This window comes from Bactrocera oleae, chromosome 2 (genome assembly GCF_042242935.1).
Source record: "Bactrocera oleae isolate idBacOlea1 chromosome 2, idBacOlea1, whole genome shotgun sequence".
NCBI classification, from domain to species: domain Eukaryota; kingdom Metazoa; phylum Arthropoda; class Insecta; order Diptera; family Tephritidae; genus Bactrocera; species Bactrocera oleae.
Genome location: NC_091536.1, coordinates 21,866,022 through 21,893,602, shown reverse-complemented (window position 1 = coordinate 21,893,602; position 27,581 = coordinate 21,866,022). Strand labels below are relative to the sequence as shown.

Here is a 27,581-nt window from a genome sequence, read left to right as displayed (position 1 = left end):
TTCCATCAACTCATTTGCTACACGGATTTTATGTTTTACTCTATTTTTTCGGTCTTCTTACGAAACATGCCTGTTATATTCTTATAATAATGACTTTCCTTAGAATATACAAGAATATACAAGTAATTGGTACATACGTGTGTATATGTGTGATTATTTTATTTTGTTATAGTTTTCTTTCCTTTCACCTTCCCAGCTATATAGCAAGTGCTTACTTGTAACATACATTTATGGGTAAACCACATACCGCAAGTATGCAGAACTGTCACAGCAGCAGCCTCAGACGAGTAATGAGGAAGTAACATCTGCTTTTTTTTTTGACTTTTTTTTTGTGTGTATTCCCTTCCTTCGCCGCCTGTTGTGAATTGCAATAAATGACATGCAACGAAATGCACATTCGGTTGGGCTATAAACCTATATACAACGCGAGCATCAACAGCATAGATCTACATGATGTGTGGTTTTGCGCTCACAGAACTTTTTTTGTATGTTTGTATGTGTGTATGATACTGTATTTGCTTTGAATTCGGTTAATATAACTGCTCACTTACTCAGTACATCTGATACGTATGATCATATAATGCAATGCATATACACATGCACATACATATGTACGGCTGTAAGCAAATAAATTTGCTTCTCTATGTGTGCACCTAACCTGTCTTTTTTTGCTTAACTATAAAATTGCAAACGCAAATACACTCACATATTTGCATACATTGACATAAGTACATATAGATACATAATAGATACGTATATATGTTTTTATGTATTTATGTGTGTCACTAAGTGCCATTATTGGGAAAAAAAGCACCGTTATGTCTTTTCTTTGCATTGAAAAGTAGGTTAACCATACTGGCAGAACTGTCGGTGTCATTTTGACGATTTGCTGCTACTCGTGAGCGAGTGAGTGTCAGTCAAAACTGCTTGACGTCGACGGTCGTCGCTGATTTCCAACCATGTTGTCGCATGATACTAAAAAAACATATATATAGTATGTGTATATCCATCTTGCATCGCCAATATGCATTCTTATGCATTCATTACTCGAGCACACACACTTGCAATTACATATACATACATATATGTACGTATGAAATGATGTATGCAACTACGTATTTATCGCTAGCTAATGTCATGGCTATTTTCACCAATGTGCTTGCCTGGTTGTCAGTTGAAAGCATTCACTTTGATGTTAGACTCTAACAGTTAGACTTTTGGTGGTATTAGTAGTTTATTTCAATTTTGTAATGCCTCATATATATTTACTAATGTCTTCAGGTACTAAGCAGCTATTGTTTTTACATGCAGAGATATGCAATACTAGCTTTGCATGATCCCATGACGAGTGTTTGCAATTTCAGTGTTGACGCCTTAAACTAATGTGGAAATTTTGGTGAAAGCTTTCGAAATACAGAATTGAGTGAGACCTTGTCAATCATTTGTAGCGACTCAGTTTGGAATTTAGAAAATAATTCGCTGCAGTGGCACGAAGTCATGTGTCGTTTCAAAGTGGGACAAAAAGTGGAATAAAAAAATTTATATTTAAAATAAATTAAAAACTTTAATCTAAAAAAAATGTTAATTAAAAAATTTTAAATTTAAAACAAAAATTAAAAAATATTAAAACAAAAATACTATAAAAAAATTAGAAAAAAAATTGACATTGATAATATACTATAAAAAAAAAATAATAATTTTAAAAAAATTTAAAAAAAAGTTTTCATCAAAAAATCAAACAGTTTTTTAAAAACTAAAGAAAAACATTAATTGCTGAGATAATATTTAAATTAAAAACTTTTACGTGATAGTATTACACACATGGTTAGCTGAATAATGCTTCAAGATGTAATACTAGGAGATTTTTGGCTATATGATATAGAATAATAAGATAACAAAAGGAATTTTAACAGATATACACTTGCATGATATCGTAATTTGTTTGCTCAAAGAGCGCTAGTGAAATAGACAGCATGAAGTTTTCCTGATTCACAAGACTTTCATAAAGTAATTTTTAGGAAATGAGGACGTACTATATACTATTACATAATAAATAAGTACAAGTAGATTGAACTGCAATAATTGTCTTAATAATGATAGAAATTTTATAATCACTTGTGATGAAAAGTCATATGATGAAAGATCACATGATTAAACGCTGACAACGGAAAAGGAAAACTAATGCCGATATATGATTTTTAGTTAAATGTACTTCATTAGAAATTGTTTGTATGTATGTGTGTATGATACTAAAACAATTTTCCAACTGATGAAGTGTGATTTGGCTACACATGATGTGTGTACATGTAATCACTTGATAGCTCTTTGCTTTTACAAGATTTCTTTCAAATCAGATTTTCAGAGTTTCTTCGCATAACATCACGCAATAATCATATAAACCTAATTTCTAATGGCCAGTCGCAAATTAAGAAAGCAAGCAAAGACGAATAAATAATATTTAATAAAAAAAAAATTATGAACTACAATTTGTGGAGCTTGTCAAAAGCAGTACACTTTTTTCGTGTCTCTTACAACAAATATGCATTCTAATTAGTTTAATATAAGCAATCGTTGTGAGAGGTTAAGCAACTCACGTAAAGACGATATCTAGAGGTAACGTTAGAGCGTGGGTAGGCAAAGGTGATTGCACTGCCAGCTTGAAAATTTGTCAAGTTAATTTAAAACATGTATTTGTAATACAATAAAAACGAAAATAAAAGGCATATCACAAAAAAGTAATTAAAATAATATTAGCGAAAGCGGCGATGACGATGAACTTGCACACTAAAGCAAATGGGCAGAAAGTATTGTATTTGTTACGTACATCTAATGAATTGAAATGAAGCGCACGATGGTAGACGGATCAAAGGAGCGAAATGATTGAGCTGAAATCTTCGAAAATACATATTTGCTTACAAAAAATATTGGAAATTCAAATCTGTCCAGAATACAACTAACTGTAATTGTTGCTTTCGACTGGCATATAATTTGGAGTGCCCAGAAGATTACATAAGTAAACAGCAGCTGTTACATGCCTATTCATATGCAAACATTAGATGTTGGCGAGGCATCTCTTGAATTTTAAATGACACAAGCGAATATTTTACCTTTAACTTTAACCAGATTTTTCATAGTTTCTTGCTAAATATACTTAGAACGAACACTACTGGCAAAGCCTTAAACTGCTTTTATTTGATCTTACTTATATTTCAATATAACGAATAAATGCTCGTTTGTACTTATTATTTATTAACGTCTATTGTATTCATTGTTCCCACTACAACCGCAAAATACCAAAAATACCAACTGTTGAACATTTTTCATATTAAATAAAAAACAACAACACTAAAGGCGGCATCAATAGATATTATGTTGAGTGGCAAAGAACTGTATTTGCTTTTCCTCTTTTATGTTGTTTCCGAAAACTATTACGAATACAAAAATGTAATTTGTATAATTGTATTATTCACTGTAAGCGAAAATAATTTGTTTTCTTTCATTTCTTTCCGTTTTTCCCCACTAGTAGCCACAGAACGGTGGTTTGCTGGCAAACCTTGGCTTTCTTGATGTGCATGTGTACATGTATGTGTGTGTGTTGGTATAGGCTGAGACACACTTGGCGTTCAACTAGTTTTCAAATAAAAAAATCAGGTCATTGACATTGCTAAATTGTATGTATGTTTGTGCTTGAGCGTGAGTGCGTGTGTGTGTGTGTTGCAAAGAAAATTAGTGTTTTAAAATAAAAACAAAAAAAAATACTTACAAAATTTCTCAAATAATTTTTTGCCTTAAACTATGTGTTTTCCGAACGACTGGCGAAAATATAATGCAACATAAATATAAAAACAAAAAAATTAATCAATTGAAAATGGAAAAATAACGAATAAGTGGCTTAAGCATTAGTCATAATAAGACGCATTTAAAAGAGAGCTACTTTGATGAGAATAACAAAAACAAACAATATATAAATAAATAACAACCTGAGTAGCTGAATAAAGAACAAACAAGGATATCATATATATGTATATATAGCAAACAACAAATGTAGGAAGATTGAGAGAAAACGAAAAAAAACACGTGCGAAAGAAAAGTGCTGCAAAACAGCGACGTGAAAATCTAATAAAACTATATTTACTAATACCGAACTTTGTGAAAAAGAACACTAAAAATAAAACTTGAGAAGATAAGGATAGACAGAACGAGCGGCAAAAAGTTGTAGCTTTTTCGCAAAATATTCAAACGCACGTAAACACGGATAAGAAATCGTGTGAAATTGCGACAAAAAAAAAATCGCTTCAAAGTAAGGTAATAAACTAATAGTGAGCGGAACTAAAGTGTAGAAAAAAGTGTCGCGAAAACGCATTAAATGCGAGTAAAAGAACACCACGAAAAAATTGTGTAAGAACTAAGCATACGAGCGGGAGTACACTCCTCCACATCGTAGTGCGCTTTTTTACACCCGCAAATAAACTCTGCTCAAATTAAAGCACTCAACTCATTCACCACGTCGATGGCTAGATAACTGCTGTTCTTCTGCATTCAACATTTCCACGAATCCCTGAGTGTCAAGTAGAACAAACTGTGTCTGCAAAGCATTGATTTTTGAAAGTTTTTGCCACCGAAATTTTTATTTTATTTTTTATTTTTTAAATTTTTTTTGTTGTTGTGAAGAAGTTCGAAAGCGAAGTGGTGTCCTAAGCTAATGCAGTTCTGACGACCGTGTTGACAAGCATTACAAGCAGCAGTCAATGTATTAGTTCGGAAGAGCAAAAGAGCAGTATACAAGAGAAAAACGAAACCTGGGTGAGCTGTACTACGAAAAGCATGTGGTAGGACTGTACGCAACAGCTGAAGACTTTAATGGATTTTCTATGAATAAAAAGCAAGCAGGTAAGAAAATAAATTGAGAGGCATTTTTTTAATCGTTTCGAACAATATTTCAGTTTTGATGAGTTTGTGCGATGGTTTAATCGAATTTCATAGCTTTTTTTAATATTTTCAGTATTTACTAAATATGCAAAGATAATATCTAACCGCAGACAATTAAACGCAAATTGTTTAAAATTATGGTTATGATTGGTGTTTTTTTAACTTCATGCTAAGAAAATTGAAAATTTTCTAAAAATCGGGAAGATATTGGTTTCACCCCATTTTGCAAAAATCGAGTTCTCAACAGATCTCGACGTTTTGAGGGTCGAGGAAGCTTCCCCGAACATTTCTACGATGATGTACGTATGTCTGTATGTATGTGTGGATGTATGTGTGTGTGTGTGGATGTATGTGACCCTCTTATAACTTTTAAACGGCTCAACCGATTTGAATAAACTAAACGGCATTCCAAAGGGTTTCATTGCACTTGAATTTCGTGTGAGTTTGGACCCAATCGGACCAGTAGATTTTGAGAAATCTCATATCGAAAACGAAAAATTCGAATTTCTTCCAAACGACTTGACCGATGAACACCAAAAACTAATCAGTTCTAAACCTTGAAGAAACACATCATTTGCCGCAAACCGGGTCAAAATCGGTTGATTTACTTGCGAGATATTGAAAATGAAAAATTTCGAAGAGCTCAAAAGCAGTGAAAAAAGCGAAATTTGAACGTTAGCGTATGAAATTAGCGGGAAGTTGCAGGGATGGCCCTTGAGGCCAACCGTTTTCCACATTTTTTTTTGTGAGTTTGTAAGTTTATGTAACTTTAAAATTTGTTCAATATGCTACATATATTTTTCACTTAAATTTATATAGCAAATCCATATTATCTCAAATAGCCCAGCTAAAATCCTATATATAAAAAAGAGACGCAGTGTAAAAGGTCAACCATAATATTTTTAGCCGCTTTATTGAGAGATATTCGAGTGAAAAGTATGTCAACGCTTGTATTTTTTTAATAAAAGAAGACACAGATAATACAAAAGAGGGTTACCAACTAGCGGAAGAAATACTGATTACAAACAAGCAATTGTGTGGCATAAAACCCACGCAAACGGTTACAACTGCACCGCATAATGCAGATCATATTACGTTGAGGGATATTGAGGACTTGCATAGCAATAGTAAAAACGATGTAAATATATTGTTGAGGAAAATTCAACGAAAAAGAAAATTGCATAAAATGTAGTGCAATGAAATGTGAGCCAACTTTGTGCTGCCTGCAGCGTCACATTTGTGACTCCCGACCAACTTTAAGCGACAGTGCGGTGTGCTTTTAATAAGAAAAAAATAAAACAAATTTTACAAAGTGAGCTGCAGTTGAGCGAGAATACAGAAAATCAATCAGCTCGAATTCAATTCAAACGGGAAAAAGTTAATGAAGACAAGCACGGCGACAAAACCCGAAGCGGCAAAGCGAATAAGTAAAACAGCAACACAGTTGAAGAGTTTATAGCTGACCAAAGCACTTTAGCACGAATGTAAATGTAATTGGAGTAGAGAAGATCCCAACAGAGCCAACAAGTCAAATGTCAAGCTAACAACGATAAAGCAATTTAAAAGCGAAAAATTCATATTTGGTGATATGCAAGCGCAAAAAAAAAAAAACAAAAAAAAAATACAGTCATTAAAAAAAATTTAGTAAAATTGAAAGCATAGTTTGAAGCTTTAAGCATTTTTTTGCAATAAAAGTGAATAGCGCGACATTTCAACTTACTCTTACTGTTTTATAATAATTCCGAATTCTTACAGGAAAAATATGTTCAACCCTTTCAAAACTGCTGCTGACACAGTACTAAAGAAAACCTTTACATTTAAGCGCATTATCAGTGAAAGCAAGGTGAAGTTCAAAGGCGTTAACTAAATTTAATGGTCTGGCGTAATGGCAAATGAGGAACAGTGAAAGAACCAAAAAAACAAACAAAAAAAAAAAAACAACACACGCCTTATTGAAAATTCATCAAACGAAATTGGGTCAATTAAAAAATAAGTTTCGCTTTGCATAGCTTGCATAAAAGCGTGTTCATCATGACACTCGCCATTGCCCGCCCTTTCGCTTAAGCGCCTGCATGTATGCAACGTACAACAGTAGCTAGCTAACGACTAAGTTATTAGCAGCAAAGCGCTTCCAGTGCCGGTGAAATAAAATAATACCTGGCAACCACGAAATTGGCTTCAAAAAGGTGTACAAAACTTTTTCAATTAAACTTTTTTCCCAACGACTTTTTTGCAAGTAAACCGTTAGTTGACTAACTGACTGGTTGGAAGATGACTAGAAAATCGACCGACAACAGCCAGACCAACGTAGCTGCGACTTGCCGTTAATGTAGCAAGAAGAAATAATACAAATTGAATTTTGATCGATAAGGAAATTTGCGCGCATACAATGTGGCAACGCCTTGCATGGATGCTGGCCAATTTGCGACACACGAGAAGTTAGTTGGTCTGGCTACTTTTGCTATATTTTGTGTATGTTGTGTTCTGTGTGCAGGCGACAAATTTGGCTCATTAAAAGCGCATAAAATTATATACATATTTGAAAAGTGTTAAAAATTGGTTAGAAGAAGAGACGTTGCTGGACCGATAGTAAAAAAGGTGTGGAATAAAGGCAAGATATGTATACACACATTTAAATTTGGGTTATCGACAGACATTTTGGGACACAGTTTAACTGTTTGATTTGAAAACCTCAATTAAATTTTGTAATGTGTTTGCATTCGAGTTTTTGAGTTGTGTTATTACATATGTAAATATAGCCACGGTTATTCATTTTTAAACTCTCGCAGCATGTTGCAACAGAATATAACAGTTTTGTGCAGCTAACGGTTACTTGTATCACATAAAAATAATCGAATTATATATAGGGTTATATAAATGGTAAATGATCAGGATGATGAGACGAGTTGAAAACCGAGTGACTACCTGTATTTCCGTCCGTGCAACCGATAACTTGAATAAAAATCTAACTCGATGAAACTTGCTACATATGTACTTGTATGTTCCTTGGCATCCAAGGAGGATCAGTATTACAGAGGGGCGTAATCGAATCACTGCCACGCACCCAAAACGCCATTATTTTATGATGAGGGACACCTGTTGGCGGTACCGCCCCCTAAATGGTTTAATGCACATATCTTCCAAACTGCTAAAGCGAAAACACCTCTTCATATAAAAAAATTTCTAAAATCAAAAAATTACCATGCCCACTTCCCATATAACGTTTATGTTGAAAACTACTAAAAGTGCGATAACTCGCTTAATAAACGCGCCACAAGCATTAGATTTCACAACCAGGATGATAAGGAAATGCTTAATAGGAGCAGGTGTAAAATTGAAAACTGGGCGTGGTATATATCCCTCAGGAACTACCGTATCAATACCAACCAAGCTTGGTATGGGCGGTTACCCAACCATTGCTATGTTACACTGTGAAAATGGGTGATAACGGGCAACAACGACTACTTCACATATAACACAACTTTATATAAAAACTGTTACTTTCACTTCCACTATATAAATCAAACTTTAATAAATATATATCGAGATAAAAATTTGCACCTGTAGTGCACTCAAGCTATTTAATCTTATGCCCAAAAATTTTCGAAATTGGGCTATAACTTATTAAGAGCCCAGACAACAAATACCTGGCATTGGGCTGACTTTTTACCGAACATATCGGTCAATCTGCGAGTTCTTTGAGAGTTGAGAAGTATAAATTCGCGGAGAATATTATTGTGATAAGAGCATGCCAAAAAATGGGTAAAATAGACTTAAGCCAAAATACCTAATATAAATATTTTCGAGCTTCCGGTGGATTTTATACTGCATCTATCGGTTGATATGCAAGAAATCTTTACGAATTTCTGAAATACTCTCTCTTTCTAATAACAATGTTTCTTCTTGCATGTGGTTGTAAATAATGAATTCAATACTTCCTACTTTTAATTAAAATATATACGAAAATCTCATATTTCACTTTGCCTTGCGAGAGCATAAAATGTTCGGTTACAGCCGAACTTAGCGCTGCCGCACTTATTGAAAATTTCATTTAATATATGTCTCAGCGGTCACAAAGCTAATGAATTCGAGCGTATTTCCTCAATGAAAGCTTGTGATTTACACAAACAAATATACAGTCTTCGCATCAAGTTTCACCATTTCATTACAGAAATTGCCCGAGTCATTCACAGTTGTGTGTGTGTGTGGCAACAAGAGAAGACACGCCCCAACCACCAACTATGCACAGCGTCAATGCCATCGTTGCACAGCAATGGCATGCAATTTAACGCAGTGGGTTGCCTCATTTGTGGCAAATTGCCGCTGTGTGCTGCTGGCATTTTTGCAAAGGCAGCCTCAATTGAAGCGAACGAAGGCGGATAATGACAACACTGATGGAGAGAAATTAAAATTGCACAACTGTAAAAGTGCATATGCAATTGCCATTGAAGTTGCAAATAAATGGAAAATTAAAAAAAAAAATCAAATGAAGACTAAATACAAGAAAAGCAATAGAAATTCAAATTAAACTATAAAGATAATAATTCCATATGAATGAGCAATCAGTGGCACACATACGTCTGTCGTGTGTGTATGCGTCACATCGGTTGCAGCAATGATGCCGCTAGCTCAACGAGACTGTCTTCGTCGCAGCACAGAAATGCTTGGCTGCACATTACAACAACAACAACTGCGAGTTAAATAAAAAAAAAATCATTTCAGCTACTCAACGGAGCGAAGGAGCCGCGGTAATAATAACATGCAACATAATTGAATTCATGTTTGAAAATTACAATTTGCAAATGGCAAAGCAAACATAAGGAGTCAGCGAAGAAAGTCGCAAGCCAACAGCTGCACGCTGAGTGCTGTTTATGACCAACTTGCCGCAACATGGCAGCAACAAGTGTAGTGGCGGAGAGCACGTGCGCCAAAGAAGTTGCAACGGCAACAGCAACAGCAGCAAGTGCACTTTGTTGCAGTTTTCATACACATACTTATGCACATGTGTGCGAAGCAATGCGTGCAATGTGAAAAAATACGACAGGAAATCACTGCCACAGCGTACGAAATGCGAGCACAAAACAAAAAAAAACCCCAAATGACATTGCAACAAATGTGAATTGCGCGCTTTACAATGTAAGCTTGCTGCCAATTTGCAACGCAGCAGTGGCGGCATACAACGACGAAGATGAATAACGCACACGCTACGCAACACATACACATACATATGTATGCGTGTGAGTCTAGATAAGCTGGCGCAGCAACTCCGCTTGCCAATGGAACACGCTGAACTACAAATAAAATAATTCCCGTAATTTTTTATTGCCACTCATTGTTGCAGCTGCTGTTGTTGTTGTTAGTGGTGGTAGCGTGAATGCTGCAAACGGTTGCGGTGTTGCCAAAGTGGTGGCACACATATTTAATGTGCGCATACACTCACATATGTACAAGTGTCAGCTAATATGTGAACAAGTTTGTGGCGTGTGGGTAATGGTTGTTCATAGAAGAAGCTAAATGTTGTGCGTCTCGCAGTAAAGATGCGTGCAGCAATGGCTGCGCTGACAGGCAAAAACGCGTTTCGCTTTTTTTTCTTCGCATTCACGCAGCAATTTGGAAGCGCGCACTAACTTTTTTGGTCAATATACATATGTACACAAATAACATATGCATATATGTATATGTATTATTTATGTAACTTTCAATGGAGCGGCCTATTAAAAGTAATACTCGTGCATGGGGAATACATTTAATTTTTTAATGGCGCTGCTTTGCAAAGTACATAGATAGCGTCAGTCAATGGAGAGAGTATCAAGTCACTTGTAGATTAATATTTTAAGGCCTTGTCACCACATACATACCTACATACATAGTAAAGTGGCAACAATTGTATTTACAAACGCAACGCTTTAATTACTATATCAAACCCTTTTATCGTTATTCTTCATACACTGAAAAACAGTGCGTGCGCATCGAACTTACCTGTAAGAAAAAAAATAAGGAAAACGTTAAATAATGTTCAAAAACCAAAAATGCATTGTTATAAAACTAATACTTATATAGCTACATATCTGTATACATATATATGTATATATACATATATGTTTTCCTATAGGCATATATACGTTAACGTATGTGTTCTTTTAAGTTACCCGAAAAAAATTGTGCGATCAATATTTAGAGAGAGTACACCCGAGGATATTATTATTATTATAATTTTTATTTTTATTTTTATTTTTATTATTTTTATTTTTATTTTCATTATTTTTATTTTTATTTTCATTATTATTATTATTATTATTTTTACTATTACTATTATTTTTTTATTATTATTATTTTTATTTTTATTATTATTATAATTTTTTTTTATTACTATTGCTTTTTTTTATTACTATTGCTATTTTTTATTATTAGTGTTAATATTTTATATAATAATTTTTTTTTTATTATTCGTGTTGTTAGTGTTATTTTCTTCTTATTATTATTTTACTTATATTTGTATTATTTTCTTATTATTATTATTTTTCTTTTATTTGTATTATTTTCTTATTATTATTATTATTATTTTGTATATTATTATTATTATTTTGTATATTATTATTATTATTTTGTATATTATTATTATTATTTTATTACTTTATTACTAGTATAATTTTTTTTATAAGTATTATTTTTTTATATTTGTATTATTATTTTTATTTTTTTTTATATTTGTATTATTATTTTTATTTTTTTTTATATTATTATTATTTTTATTTTATTTTTATAATATTATTATTTTTATTTTATTTTTATATTATTATTTTTTTATTTTTTTATAATTATTCTTTTTTTTATTGTTTTTTAATTATTTTTAATATTTTTTTAATTATTTTTAATATTTTTTTTATTATTTTTTATTAATATTACTTTTTTATTATTTATATTTATTTATTATATATAAATTTTTTTGATTATTATTATTTTTAATATTTTTTCCCGTTTTAAGTTTTCAAAATACAACTGGTTTTACTCAACCATACAATTAAGTCAGGAGTGACATACATATTTACACGCAATATGAATATCAAAATAACAATGCAGTAAAACAAATAGACGGATGATAATGCGATTATATAAAACTAGGCTAATTTTTATTTTCATATCTGACAAATCATTTGTATTCATACAAACAAACCTACACTCAATCTTAATGTTGAAGAACATTTCGCATACGCCCATATACATGGTAGGTAATTCGACATTGAACGAATTGGATGACAAAGTTTTACATTTTAAGAGGCAGACAAAAGAAAGCAACTCACAAGCAGAAGTTGACTTTGACGTTGTCGATATTGACGAGGAGGCAGAAAGTGACTGCCAATTAAAACTGTTATTTGATATAGCAAATCGAAAATGTTTTGTTGGAAGTTCAAAACAAAACACACTCTAGAAAAATAGAAGCAAACAAAACTCTGAAAATGTGGTTTTAGTAAGACTGAGTTCACACACCAAGGCTTTTGACGTCCAAACTGAGTTTTTTTAGGCGTGGGGATAACGAGGAGAGACGTATCGTTCATGCTCGGCCGACAAGCTTTGTGTTCTTGTTCGTAACAGTTCGCAATTCTGTCATCCCTTTGAAGTTATATGCTTGGTTTCCATTGCGTTCGGTTTCAAATTAATATTTACATCAACTATGTTCGAAAATTTGGATTTTATCAACTAGTTTGTGTATATTATAATGTGCAAATATGCATAATATAATAGAAATATTTTCAAAAAGGGCGTATAAGCTTAAAAATTAGATAATGCAAAACATTTAACCGCGTACATGCAGCATACAAGAATTTGATAATATAGTATGCAAGCGAATGCAGAAACTTGTATGCCTAAAGAAGCCGAACCTGTGTCGCCTGTGTGAATGAGGTGGGCAACACCAAAATAGAGTTTCACGATAATGGGCGGCAAAAATCTTCGTGTGTGCGTGTGTGAGTGCGTTGTAAATCGTTTTGCATATTACTTTTGCGCTGCAAACATTGTTGCAAGCAACAGCTGCAACTAGTTCATAAACTATTTTTTCACTCATTTTATCTTTTTTTTTTATTTATGCCTACAGCAGACAGACAAGTTTACCATAGAATGATGAGTACATAATAGAAACGATGAAATATGAAAAGCAGCAGTCTGGGTATAAGAGCAAAAGCGCGGAGGGAAAAGAGAAGACAAGTTTCTCAAGTCAATATTATAGCACAAGAAGTGCAAGAAAATCAGTCTTCAATGCGCACACACGCACATGCATTTGAGCGCAGTTGAGCGGACAATTCAAATGAACAACAGCAAAAGGCAAACTAAGTAACTTCCGCAGCAAACACAAGCAATACAAAAACGCAAAGACGAAGTAAAGGAGGAGGTTGAGCCATGGAAGTGTAGGAAGTACACTTTGAAGTCTCAAAGTCAAAGTCAATATCAATAGCAGCGTATGTGGCAAGCGCTTAATTGTTGTTGTAGTGCAACAGTACAACTAGTTGTTTTGGTGCACGCAAATAAAGGGTGTAACGTAAAGAAGTAATACTTCAGTATTTTATAGTTTTTTTTAAGCTGTTTTAGTGTTTAGTTTAGCCCGCGACAGGGTTAGTGAAATGTCACAAATGTCAGACGAACTCTCAGTTTTTCTTTCAAAGTTTTTTGACTTAAGTTACGCAAAATTTATTTGGATATTATTCAATAAATTATAATCGCAAGAGCATATTTCATTATGTACCAACCTGTATTGGCAATTTATATTGCCTTTATGTGGAGTTCGTTGTCTGCATTTGTTGTAATTGTTATTATTATGCATAAATTCAAAAACTTCTGCAGCCAAACTATAACAAGCAAACAGTTGTTAAACATGCGGCGCAACAAAGTTGCATGCAACAAGCTGCATAAATGTGCTTACAGCTAAGCATATGTGTGTGGCGCATATTGTTGCATATAAATAGAAATATAGTGCATTCATTCATGCTTATTTCATATGTAAGTATGTGCATTTCCCCATTTAGCAGCTAAAATCGCAAAATGAATTGCGTATGCTTACAAACTTAATGATACTTAGGCGTGCCACAGTGACAGCAGCAATTGCAGAAGGACTCAAAATTAGTGTGGCATATTGATTAGCAAGCACTTGCACAGTGCGTGTACAGACATTCATAACATATTTAAAGTATACTAAACGTAGGCACAGCTAACAAATTGCTTGCCACAATATGTTGCATTAAAACAATGCAATATTCAAATTTCATTTTTATATTTATTTTGCAAAGCAGCATTCAAGAAAACACTTTACGAAGCGTCAAATTTGACATTGGCTTATTGTTATATTGGTTTTCCATATCTCGACAGCCGCTGAATTATAAGCAAACAGCACAGAAAGGAAAAGTGACACAACGCAACTTTACACAGCACACAACAGCCATGGGAAAAGTTTAGCAAAAGTAGTTTTCATATTCATTTTTCACGCAACAAAATTGCCTTGCATTTCACTTATTTTTCAAGACATTCTGTGCATTTTTAAATTTTCGACAGCTACACACTCGCGGCAGAGAAAAGCGCACAAAATGCGTGCATCACATGAACTGAATTTTCCAAAAGAGTGCGTTGGCCACAGTGCACCACGCCACGCAGCAAATGCAGTTCACACAGAAATACTAAAATGCCATACTTACAATGTGGCAACAGCGCCGCCAGCTTGCATGCAATAACGCATTGCAACGCTCTAGAAAGCAATTTCATGCAGCGAAAAATTATTGCAAAGTGCGTGTTGCATGCAGCCTTAGCGCTGCTGCATTGGCAACGCTGCACAAGCAACAGCAGAAAGCAAAAATAGTATGAAGCAATACTTTTTGCATTTGCTTTTCTGCGCATGGTGGTTAGAGAAACAAAAACAAAACAAGCGCGAAACAACAAAAAAAGCATAAATCAAGTGAGGAATTATAAAATAACAAATATTTATAATTTATTGCGTTCAGTGAGCGTTGCCAACCGCAAGCAAAATTTGCTATATTTGTGAGGAAATATGTCAAAAAGAAATGTGTTTGATGGCTTGTATCAAGCCGTGTAGCCACACAACTACATTTTTTACAAGCATAGCTCTATGTTGCATAGAGATTTCTGTAGGCAGGCATGCCTTTGTTTCTTTATATAACATTTCACCGCCACTTTTTCTTATATAATGTCTGAGCGTAAAGTTGCAATAGATGTGTGTATAAATAAGCATATGCATTTAGTACTTTTTCAGTAAGTGGCTAGAAGTAATCAGCATAAGCTGCGATTGTTGACACCAGTGGTTGTGCAGAATTGACCGGCTGGTTGTGGTGGTGCAACCGTGTTTGCAGTAAGCGTGCATTACACACACGCACATATATATGTATGGCGTTCAATACAGCTATTATGAACAAGAATACATATTTTATTGTAAGCATATGTATGTGTATGCGCTACAACACACCTGTTAGCATCCCATATCGACTATCATTGAACGCTTCAGTGAAGCACAAAGCTGAAGAGGTAATTACAAATATGTAATAAAGCGCATAGTATTATATATGAAATATGTATGAACTAAAAACTCATTATAATCGTGTTATAGCAAAAAACGTGAGTGACGTGGTTTAATACCATAAATACAAGGTGTGTCCAAAAATAGCCGAACTTTATATTTAAATACATTTATACAGCATTTACGCTATATACATTCCTGCTCTTTCAAACACAGCTAACTGCCTGTAAATCGCAAATCAGAAATTCAATGAAGTCCAAAAAAAAGTGAACGGATACTGATGAAAAAACGGATTCCTCTCATCAACCTAACCCTCCGTATTCGCCTGAGTTATTACCATGTGACTATTTGCTATTCCAAAAATTTAAATGCAATAAGAAAGGAGCATTTTATGATGATATCCCAGTCATTTAAATAGCCGTAACCGAGGTGCGGAAGAAAATTGCTATATATTATATAACAAAACAAAAAAAAAAATTTTTTTAAATATTAAATAAAAAATATTAAAAAATATATAAAACAAGAAAAAACGTTAACTTCGGTTGCGCCGAAGCTATAATACCTTTCACAAAAACAAAGGCCCTTTACAAGAACTTGATTCCGAACGTTCAATTTGTATGGCAGCTATATGATATAGTGATCTGATCTGACCAATTTCTGTGGAGAATAATTTGTTGCCTTAAGCAATAACTCGTGCCTAATTTCGTGAAGATACCTCGTCAAATAAAAAAATGTTCCATGCAAGCAGTTTACTCCGATCGTTCAGTTAATATGGCAGCTATATGCTATAGTCATCCGATCTGAATAATTTCTTCGGAGATTACATTGTTGCCTTAACTAATAGTCCGTGCCAAATTTCGTGAAGATACCTCGTCAAATGAAAGAGTTTCCCATACAAACACTTGATTCCGATTGTTCAGTTTGTATGGCAGCTATATGCTATAGTGGTCCGATATCGGCCGTTCCGACAAATGAGCAGCTTCTTGGGGAGAAAAAGAAGTGTTCAAAATTTCAGATCGATATCTCAAAAAGTGAGGGACTAGTTCGCGTATATACAGACGGACAGACGGACGGACGGACAGACAGACGGACGTTTCCTTCTAGGTGTTACAAACTTCGTGGCAAAATTAATATACCCTGTTCAGGGTATAAATATATAAAAACCAAACATCCACGCATCCAAACTTTGTATTGATAATGGAACCTATTTTGACTAAATATATACATATAATATATATATATAACTAATATATTTAAATCATACAACTTGTAAAGCACGTATAAGCTTCCAAAGCTAGTATAATTGCATTTTTTCTATATCCAAAAAGTTAAGTTATCTTTAGAGCACACCTTGTATGAGTGACATTTTTTTATTACTGTTAAATTTAAAGACAACGAAATAGATAATTGAGAGCATGAAAATCGTTAGATGAGAACTCTAGAGCATAACTTTGTCAGCTTTTTCAAAATATAGCAGTTTAGTTCACCTAACGGTAGTGCTATTACAGTTATACCGGAGAGTTGACTCTCTTCTTCTTTATTGCAAAGAAAATAAAAGCCGATACATACGTATCATAAAAAAAGTTATATCTAAACTTTTCAAAATCTATAACCTCAAAATGGACCAGACATGAAGAACACCATATGCAGAAATACCCACACTATATACTATGTACTATTTGAAATGCATAACCAACTGAAAAGTCATTAAAATATGCAAAATTTAAAACTATAACAGAGACTGAAGCATATGACGTCTAACTAATGAAATTAAAATACATAAATAATATAGTATATCAAACACTTCAAGAAAAAAAAACCAGCAACATATTTTTATGAACACGCAGCTCATTCATGAATTAATTAATACAAAACTATATTCCTATATACGCATATTTACATGTATTTATTTTTCAAATGTTTATAAAAAGCTGCAATGAACTTTAGGCGATATTTCCGCATTCATGAGCAGACAATGAAAATCAGAGTAGCGCGTGAATATGCCAAGAATACAACATAAAAAACATAAATAAAGAAAAATAACAAATTAAACAAATCACCAACATGTGGGTATACGCATATCAAAAAATAATAATGAAGAAGCGCAGCTGAAAAACACAACAAATGCATAAAATCAAACATCAAATAAAAAAAAAATATATATATACAAGATAAAAAGTTATTAGTTTGTTTTATTTGCGGCCACATAAAAAAGTCGCTGCATGTAAATGCCATACACAAATACAGATATGAATATGTGCGGGAAAACAGCTGTTTGCGAGCACAAAAAGCAGCTTAAACAATACAACTGAAATATTTTTACATTCAAATTGGCGAAAAATTGTCAAACTAGTTGTCAATCCGTCGCGCTGATGTGATGTTTGATATCACATTATTTTTTTTTCAACTTTTTCTTTAGCTTTTCAACAGCTTTCATTTGCAGCCGCTACATGGCGTGAAGCACAAAGAACTTAACGAATGCAAAATATGGAAACGAAAAAAGCTTAAGTTCAAAAGTATGAAAACATACAATAAAATCATAAAAAAGTGCAAATAATTGTTGTAACTATGTGTGAAATATGCGTTTGTATAAAATAAATAGGTTGCAGTTATTTCGAAAACAGTATAATGTGTTTTGTATTAATTCAATAACATGTTGTCACCAACACTTAATTACGAGATTTAGGCTGTTGAGTAAATTATCTCGCTAATCTACGAGATTTACCAAGAATTCGCAATACAAAAATGACACTTGTTAAAAGCGTCAATGAGGAGATTTAAAGTTAATCTACTCGAAATCTGCCTGTGCGATTCTGATTTAGCGCCATCTGTTTGTCAGTAGGGAAATTTATCATATTATACCAGCTGATTTAGACACCAAAACTGTCAAAGTGAGAAAAATTAAACATACAAAGTAAATTAAAAAGAAAATAAGTGGAAATGGTAGAAAATAGTAACAACAAGTAAGGAAGTGCTAAGTTCGGATGTAACCGAACATTTTCTACTCTCGCAAAGCAAATGGTATACTCGTTTGAGATTTCATTGTGGATTGACTGATATTTTCGGTAGAAGGTCACCTATAGGCACTGGGGTCCACATATTCAGTACTTAGGGGTTTGAACAGTTTTGGTTCGATTTAGACAATTTTTGGCCGCAAGGTGGCATACTTTAATTGCATTATTCACGCAAAGTTTTACCCCGATATAATCATTGTTACCTGATTTGCATAGTGGAAAGTGAAATGACATAGAAACATGAAAAGAACGTTATGCACCGAATTTGGTTGAAATCGGTTGAGCAGATCTCAATATATGGGTTTTCACCTAAAAGTGGGCTGTGCCACGCCCACTGACTAATTTTGAACGCGGTTCCTAGCCAATTTATAACATCTCAGAGATAAAATTTAATGTCTCTTGCGTGTTTAGTGCTTGATTTATCGCGCTTTTAGTAGTTTTTAACAGTACCGTTATATGGGGAGTGGGCGGAGCTGCCACCCGATTTCAACTATTTTCACACCGTCAATAGAAGTGCTAAAAACATTTGCTTCTAGTGAATTTTGTTATTATAGCATTAGCGGTTTAGGAGATATGCACATTAAACCTATTAGAGGCGGGACCACGCCCACTTAAAAAAAAAAGTTCTAACTGCAGATGCCCCTCCCTAATGTGATCCTGTGTACCAAATAACAGTCTTGTATCTTATTGCGGAGCTTAGTTATGGCAAGTTATTTGTTTTTGATTAATGGCGTTTTGTGGGCGTGGCAGTGGTCCGATTACGCCCATCTGCAATACCAACCGTCTCACGGTACCAAGAAACATGTCTACCAAGTTTCATAAAGATATCTCAATTTTTACTCAAGTTAGAGCTTGCACGGACGGACGGACGGACGGACGGACAGACAGTCACCCGGATTTCAACTCGTCTCTTCATCCTGATCATTTATATATATATATAACCCTATATCTAACTCGATTAGTTTTAGGTGATACAAACAACCGTTAGGTGAACAAAACTATTATACTCTGTAGCAACAGGTTGCAAGAGTATAAAAAAAGGAGAGTAATGTGGAGTGCGGCTACCGAAGCCGACCTAATAGAATTGTGGCGAGAAACATGCCACAGCTTCGATCGGCTAATCAAGCTGTTTTAGAAATCTGCAACGCCAGTGAGAACAGTCTAGATTAGTGAATAGATAAAATGTAATCTAAGCACTTCAAACTTTTAGTGGGAACATGATATAGGCGACTCACGAAATGATTTATGTATTCATATTTATGTTGCCGTTAATGCTTTAATAAAAAATTATTTTTTCAAAAATTAATTTTTGTTGCATTTGTCGTTTCATAGCGTAACTACGTTAGGAAAGCGTTTCCAAATGACTCTGGACACTATTTTCTGAGGAATAACCACAAAAATTCAAAAAAACAATTCTACCTTTTAGATTAGTAAAGAATTAAGCTTCGTTCATAGATATACTTATGTACATATGTCTTAAACATTTCAAATTGTGGTAAATAAAACAAGCAAAACACTGAAGTTGGTAAAATAAATGCCAACAACACACGGTAGCGCTCATTAGCAAACTGTCGATCGATAAATAAATAAGTCAATCTATCAACTGCCTCGTCATGCCTCCAATCAATGCAACATTTAAGCTACTGATTGATAAGCAGACAGTGGCGAATATAAAATATTAGCACCAAAAACTGTAAACAAGAAAAAACATTAACTTCGGTTGTATCGAAGCTTGAATACCCTTCAGAAATAACAAAGTTTACATACAAGAACTTCTTTGTATGCCATCTATATGCTACAGTGGTATGATATCGTCCACTAAATTCATCATAACGATCATTTAAATATATATGTTATCTAGTCTCCGACGTTTCCTTTTGGGTGTTACAAACATACCGGCCAACTATATATACCTTGTTCAGGGTATACAATAAAATGGCGCAAAACACACAGTTAAGTAAAAAAAAAAATTAAACTGAAGCACTTGAGAACTAATCAGCAGTTAGAACAGAGCAAGCGTCATAAGCACTTACCCAGCCCTGAGAAGGTGGAGAGTAACTAATAGCCGCTCAAAACACAAACAAACCAACAACATGTAATCAAAATGCAAGTGTTCAATCATTTACATAATGAAAATCACCTACAAGCTGACGATAAACAGCCGCGCTAGCCCAACACCCACAACCACCCTTCAGGAATAAGCGATAAAAATACAAACTTATACAACAAAAAGTTAGGTATGGCTGTTGTGTTCGCCAAAACAACAACACATTAATCATGCAACTCATAAATATTAACCACAAAATGTCAAAAAGTATTGAGCGCATAAAATATGTACGAGCAAGCGAATGAATCAAATAAAACAAGCAGGAGAGGAAGATTGTTAAAAAGCAACAACAAACTGTTGCAGTAATATATTACAATTACTTGTTGTACAAGTACACTGTGCGAAAAAAGTTTGTGCAAATCGAACAACGACAAATAAACAACCACAAGCGATTTGTCAACAATTATGCTGCATTAGTGTAAAACTTTTACAGCACAGAGAGATTCTGAGGCATTGGAATTACTTGTAAGAGACAATAATTAAGCACTAACGTTTAAAAATTTTGTAAATTGTGCCGTAAAAAAAAATGGTAGCCAAATTTTACAGCATTGTAGATATTTGAGTCATTGATGTAATTTGTATACAGGTTGGTTGAAAAGTTGATTGGTCTCACCAAGAAATAGCACTACTAGCTACCACTTTTTTGTTGTCTCAAGTTGGTACATCTGTCGTGAGAACACATGCAAAGTTACAAGTCATTCGTCAATTAATTATTAGTTTACAAGCCATTTGAAGTTGACGTGTCAGACTATTTTTTTAATATGGAAAAAATTAAATATCGCGCAGTGATTAAATTCTTTGTTTTGAAATGTTTAAAAGCAAAGGAAATTTATGAACAATTGTTAGTATAGTGTATAAGGAGTCCTCAACTCCAAAACGCAACGTTGAATTTTGAAAGGTGGTCGTAGTACTAGGCGTGAAGATGATCCACGCGAAGCACGACCAAAAACCGCAACCACACCAGGAATCATTAAGCAAGCTCATAATACTGTTAGTAAAGATATTTGTTTGACTAAGCGAGAAATTGCTAATGCCACATCTGTCTTAGACGAACGAGTACTTCATATTTTACAAGGAGAATTACACATGTAAGAGCTTTTGGAAAGTTTGCCGTTAACAATTCAACAAAAACTGGATGGATCGAAAACAAATTTCTAAGCATAATTTAGAGCATGTTAAGCAGAATAAAACCGATTTCTTGCGTCGTTTTAGAATCTACCACTATGATCCTAAATTGAAACAAAACGTTTACAGTGGACTGAAGCTAGTTGTTCAGCTGCAAAGCAGGTGAGGGCACAACGAATAGCAAAGAAGGTTATCGCATCAGTTTTTTGGGATGCAAAAAGAATCCGCAGTAAAGTAAAACAATCAATTCTGAATATGATGACAGCCTTTTGGACTAGCTGGATAAAAACAGTTTTGAGAAAATACCTGTTTTGCAGCACAAAAAAAGAATTTTTAATCAAGACAATGCACCTGCGCACAAAGGTGTTTTAACAATGTTAAAATCCAACGAATTTAAGAACGAATTGCTTGAGCATCTACCGTATTCAAAATATTTGGCTCCCAGCGACTACTACCACTTCAGAAACCTGAAACAAGTCCTGCGTGGAAAGCGTTTTTCATCGAATGAAGAAGAGAGCTACCAGAAAGTCATTATAGGGATGTCATAAAGTTATAAAGGATCATTGGAATAGGTGTATTGAAGTTAAAGGAGTTTATATTGAATAAAAATATATATTTTGTACCAAAAACAGTATTTTTTTTCATTTCGGGGGCAGAAACATTTCAACCAAATATTTCAGAGAAAATCTGGGAGCATTTAAAAGTTTGCTTAGTCAGTGAAAAAAGACGATGTGAACCGACGTACAGATACAAAAATTAGTGTTTCCATAGTATGTGAGCCAACTCAACAGATTCTATATTTTGCGCTTTTGAACACAGTATACACCAAACAGCAATTATTCAATAAAATATTTTAAATTTAATAAACACTCGCACGCCAGCATACATGCGTTACACATAGTCACAACAACACAAGACAATGTTGGAAAAAGTGCACACACTTAACGATACTTACAATTGAATCCTTAAGCTCTTTGCCGCGCAGCGGTCCGAGCCATTGATGTAATCCAATATAGCGTTTCTGTACCATTTTCAAAGCGGGTGCACCCTGTGCATAGGGGCCGCCCAGCAGTGCGGTCGCAGTCTCCAAAACGACCATATTGTTGTGTTTTGCTTTACAATTTATAATTTTTTGTTAGTTTCTTATTTATTTATTAGCACTGCTTTAGTGGCTGCAGTATTTGGGGGCTAACGCTGTTGTAGTGCGCTTAAGCTAAGCAATTTTCCAAACTTTTGTTGTTGTTGCTTAGTTAAATATATGGAAAGCGCTTAGTATTTTGTGTAAAAAATGTATTTATCACTGCCGCTTACATACAGATGCGCATCAGTTTAAAAAATATTTTTTTATTGGTTGAATTAAATGTTTCTGATTGCTGCTATGCACTTGGCTTAACTGTAGTTTATTTTGTTTTATGCATTTATTTGATATTTTGTGTGTTTATCTTTTGCTTTTGCTGCTTATCAACCGGAAATGTATTTATGTTTGTATGCGTTTTAAATTAAAGCATCCGGTTTTTATTGTTTTTGCCGTTCGGTTTTTTGTGGCGCGTCTAGTAAACACAAACACCAGCGTATAACTCACGCACAAATCTGGCAATTCGTATGAAAATGCAGCGAAATCGCAATTTATTTACACTTCGGCGTGCGCAGCGTGTGGATTACGGTTTAAGAGCGCATTTGTTTTCTTGTTGTTTGTGATAAATTGCAATGCAAATACATTTGTTGCATGTACTTTTGTGTTTTTTATGTTTGAAATTTGGTTTTAATTTTAATATATATTATATATGTGATGTATATTTTTTTTTTGTCACAGATTTTTTTGCATCAAAAATTTTATTTAAAAATTGTGTTTAGGCTTAGGTTAAAAAATAAATTCTTTTGTTTATTGCACATATGTTATAAGATAATTTTTCTCTTATGTTTATACAATAATTTGATTACATATATACATATATGGGTATACATACACACATATTTTATGGGTATTCTGTATTTTATTGGTTTGTACAATGTTTGGCAAACAATTTACGTTCAAATATTTATATATTTTTCAGCTTTGGAAACTTTAAATATATAAATTTACTACATACTAGTTTATATAATTAAAGTTTTGTAGCAAATATTAATTTTTTTTTTAAATTAAATTTCACACGAAAAAGTAGCTTGACTAATATATTAAATTTTTGCTTATTTCAAAGCAAACTCATTAATTTTTTACCACTTCTGTTGTGCTTTTTTTTCTGCAACACTTTTACTAGCCAATTTCAATTAAATTTAATCCGATATTACACTGCGAAAAGCAAATAACGGCACTTTATAGATACAGTTATGTTATTTTCGTACGCTGATTGCCACGCAACGCAGTGTTCCTATCGCTGCTGCTACGCTGTTGATATCTACAACAATAATCTACATAAAATCCTTTTTAATCCGCAATAAAACATACACACACACGCAGCGAGCACGCGCGACACGCAGTAGCAGAATGTTGTTCTATTGTTGGGAAACCGCTTTGGCGTGCTTGAATAGTACGATATTTGTGCAACAAATACGACACGTTTACACTCGCAAAGTTATTGCTGTAAATTTACTATGTGTTTGTTGTTGTTTTTATATGCACACAATCCAATTATGAAGTCCTTAAAACCAACTTGCAAGCACGTTTCAGTGTTGAAATGTTTATAAGCTCTATCTGATTACGAAATTTTAAAGCATAGCATAAGGCGCTCAACACCTGTTTACTTGGCCAACAAGTGGAATTGGCATTAAAGCTGCGCTACAGTACAACAAAATTACGCTTTGACGTTTTTGTTTTATTTGCCGTTTAGTAATTTAGTTATACACAATTAATATTTTATTTGAGAAACTATTTTGTAGGCACTTTTACTAGTTCTCGTGTGATGTATTAGTCATGTGACAGCAGAAAATGTAAATACTTAATTATTTATTCCGCAGCGTATAGTTTATGAATGCACGCTTGCTCGGAACGGAAACCGTTTAAGCCGCCAACGCAGCACATCCGCCTTTTTACCGTTAAAAAGGCATAAGTATATGTAAGAGTAAGTGCTTCGCCGTTTTCTATGACACTTTTAAATTTTATTTTTATTTGGTATTAGAATTTGTGAGCATTCTTTGTGCTTTTGTGACAGAGATTTGAAATTTGTTTTAATGAAGCATGCACCACAAATTAGAATAGAAATTTAACACGTTACACTCACGTCAAATAAATTTGTTAAATTTGAAATTATACTTCTGAAACATGTTTCAATGCTCACTTTCTTCACTTGTTGTATATAATTATATAGAAAAAAAATATTTCCAACAATAATTAACCAATAAAATCACGCTTGTTTCTGATAATTTTGAATATTTCAACTTGCACGTCAAAAACGACCAGTAAGCTAATACGACAGCGACGACACGACGAGACGAGATGAGGCGTTAAACGTGACGACAATATACTTGCTTCACACAATAGGAAAATACGATCCACAATGTTCAAAGTTCCATCGCGAACTGAATTGAAGTCGCAAAGTCTACGATGAAAATTGCGGCAGCCAACCAGCGCCTCATCGGCATTGATTGAGTCAGTGTGTTGGGCAGGCGAAAGCCGACAATCGCAAAAAGCAAAAACAAGAACAAAACACAAATAAAGCGAACAAACGACAACTAACGAACGAATGCTGTACGAACAAGTAATAGTAGAAGGCAAGTAGAACCATACGCAAGCGTTGGTAGACGAACTCGGTAGATGCAACGTTGCCACCGCGTTGAATTTAATTGAAGAGCTTAGTTAAAGAGCGTGAAGCACGTTAAGAGCGCAGTAAATAGAAAATAAAGAGAGAGAGAGCGAAAAAGAGTATGCGCAACATATGAAGAATAAGCTTGTGGTGGTGGCAAAAGACACAGTGAACTGAAGTAGAACCAATAACGACAATATTTAGTGATTTTTTATAAAACCTACAAATCAGTATAATATGTACGAAGTGATAAGAGTTTAGAGTTTGCACATTTGCATCACACCCGCAAAGCAGAAGATAAGCGGCGAAATCTTGCTATAATATATATATTAGTACATGCCGTAAACGTAAACTACGTCACTTTTCACTTACGCTCTGGCACTCAAAATATGCATTGTTTCTTTTACGGTAAATATCTCAAAAATGCTTTGCAATTGATTGTACTGTTAGTTTACTTGTATAGCTCGTTTTTGCATGTACAATACATTTCGCTTGTTGCATGTGCCGACAAGGCGGGAGAATGTTATTCCGCAAAACACAACTACGCTCTCTCACACTTTGGAGAGTTTAATATTTACACTCTTCAAATTCTTTAGTCGTTGTCGTTAGGCATTGCCATTTGAAATTTTTTTTATTTTCACTAACTTTCTATACACTCTCTTAGTTTTACTTGCTCATAAGCGATTACTTTGTATTTCAGCATTTTCTTTTCTCATTAGATAAAAAGTAATGAAGCCGCGCAAATTGAATTTATCTGAATTAACAGGTTGGTGGCGAAAGCTGTGTTGCGAATGCACTTATATTGAGGACAACTACTATTTCGGTGATAAAAATTCTTTGTTTTTCTTTTAATAAAACAAAATCGGTCTATGTGTGAGTGCTTCATAGAGTGTTAAGAATTAAGTATTTAAAATTGTTTTGACAAATTCAGAGTATAAAAAATTCAAGAATATCTCAACATACAAGTTTTTTTTTGTTATGGATAACATTTGCCTTAAAAATTATTTGGATTTGTAGAAATCTCTCCCAATCTCAATCCCTTAAAATTCGCCAGCCAGTTATTTCTGGTTTGTTTAGTTAAATTACTCAATTTGGTATTAACCGCATTAAGGTGTTAAAAGTTTCAAGGCTTCAAAAAAAATTTACTGACTTATTTAATTCCATAACATCTCTAGAATATTGCCCTAAATTCTCAAATTGATCAGAGTAATAGTTTTGGAGTTACAGCCTTGAAAAGTTGCGCTTTCGAGGTCAGCTATATAGTCACTTAGAACTTTAAACGCTTTTTTCTCGAAACTGTGTTTTCACAGTCGGTTGTCAAGATTTCTCGCGAACTGTTTAAACCGATCTTAATGAAATTTTACACAGGTCTTCGATATATAAATTATAAGGTCTTGAACATTAGATTTTTTTTTTTGTCAATTAAACGTCGCGAATTTTTCACCAAAATTTGCATTTCTTTGTAAAAACGTCTGCCAAAAATACAATTTTCATTTGTTTTGTTTTCCTTTCGTCCAATACCTAGTTTATGGTCTTAGTTAAAACACGTAGTTTTTTCTTTTTTACTTTTGATGCTTTCGTAATGGCTGAGTTTTAAATATTTTCCAATTTTACAGAATCTTTATAAAATATGTCTCTTTAGAATACTAAAAAGTTTAAATAAAATATTTAATTTTTATATAAAACACAAAAGTATTGAAAATTGACCGTTTTCAGCACGAGGAAACTCATGTAACCACTTAAATTATTTTCGCAAGCTGGTTTCTGAACGAAGATTGCAGTTTGCAGGCTTAATTTATTGTCATATTTTGTTTAATAGTAAGTTTTTCTTGCTCAATATTTACATCACACTTCAACTAAGCACTAGAAAAAAATTTATTTGTAGTTGAAAATGTATGCGTATTTATGTTGCTTGATATAACGGTACAGTTGAATATAAAAAAATTCCTAAAACCATAATAATGTAGAACGAGGCATTACGCTTTCGAAGCCCTACAACAAAGCATAAACTTCTACAGAAAACAAAAAACTCTTCATTTTCCTTTAATAAAAGCAATTCGAGGAGCATAAAATAATTTTCATTTAATAAGAGAAATAAAAGCGAGCGTTGAGAACGCAGGCGTCATTGAAAAGAAGGCAGAATAGGGTGGGTA

At 33.6% G+C, this 27,581-nt stretch overlaps 1 protein-coding gene across 7 annotated transcripts in view; it reads right to left on the bottom strand.

Moving 5' to 3' along the window:
• The window catches only part of pum (pumilio), a 369,798-nt gene that overhangs the window by 185,296 nt on the left and 156,921 nt on the right, over positions 1–27,581 (bottom strand). For 2 of the 7 annotated variants that reach the window (XM_070111630.1, XM_070111638.1), the window contains exon 1: positions 22,644–23,562. The exons of 3 other annotated variants lie outside the window; for them this stretch is intronic. In XM_070111630.1, coding sequence (XP_069967731.1) covers positions 22,644–22,787 — 144 coding nt within the window. In that variant the 5' untranslated portion in view covers positions 22,788–23,562. Of the gene's footprint in view, positions 1–22,643; positions 23,564–27,581 lie in introns of those variants that run through there. 2 more of the 7 variants (XM_070111628.1, XM_036377475.2) reach the window with 2 other exon arrangements.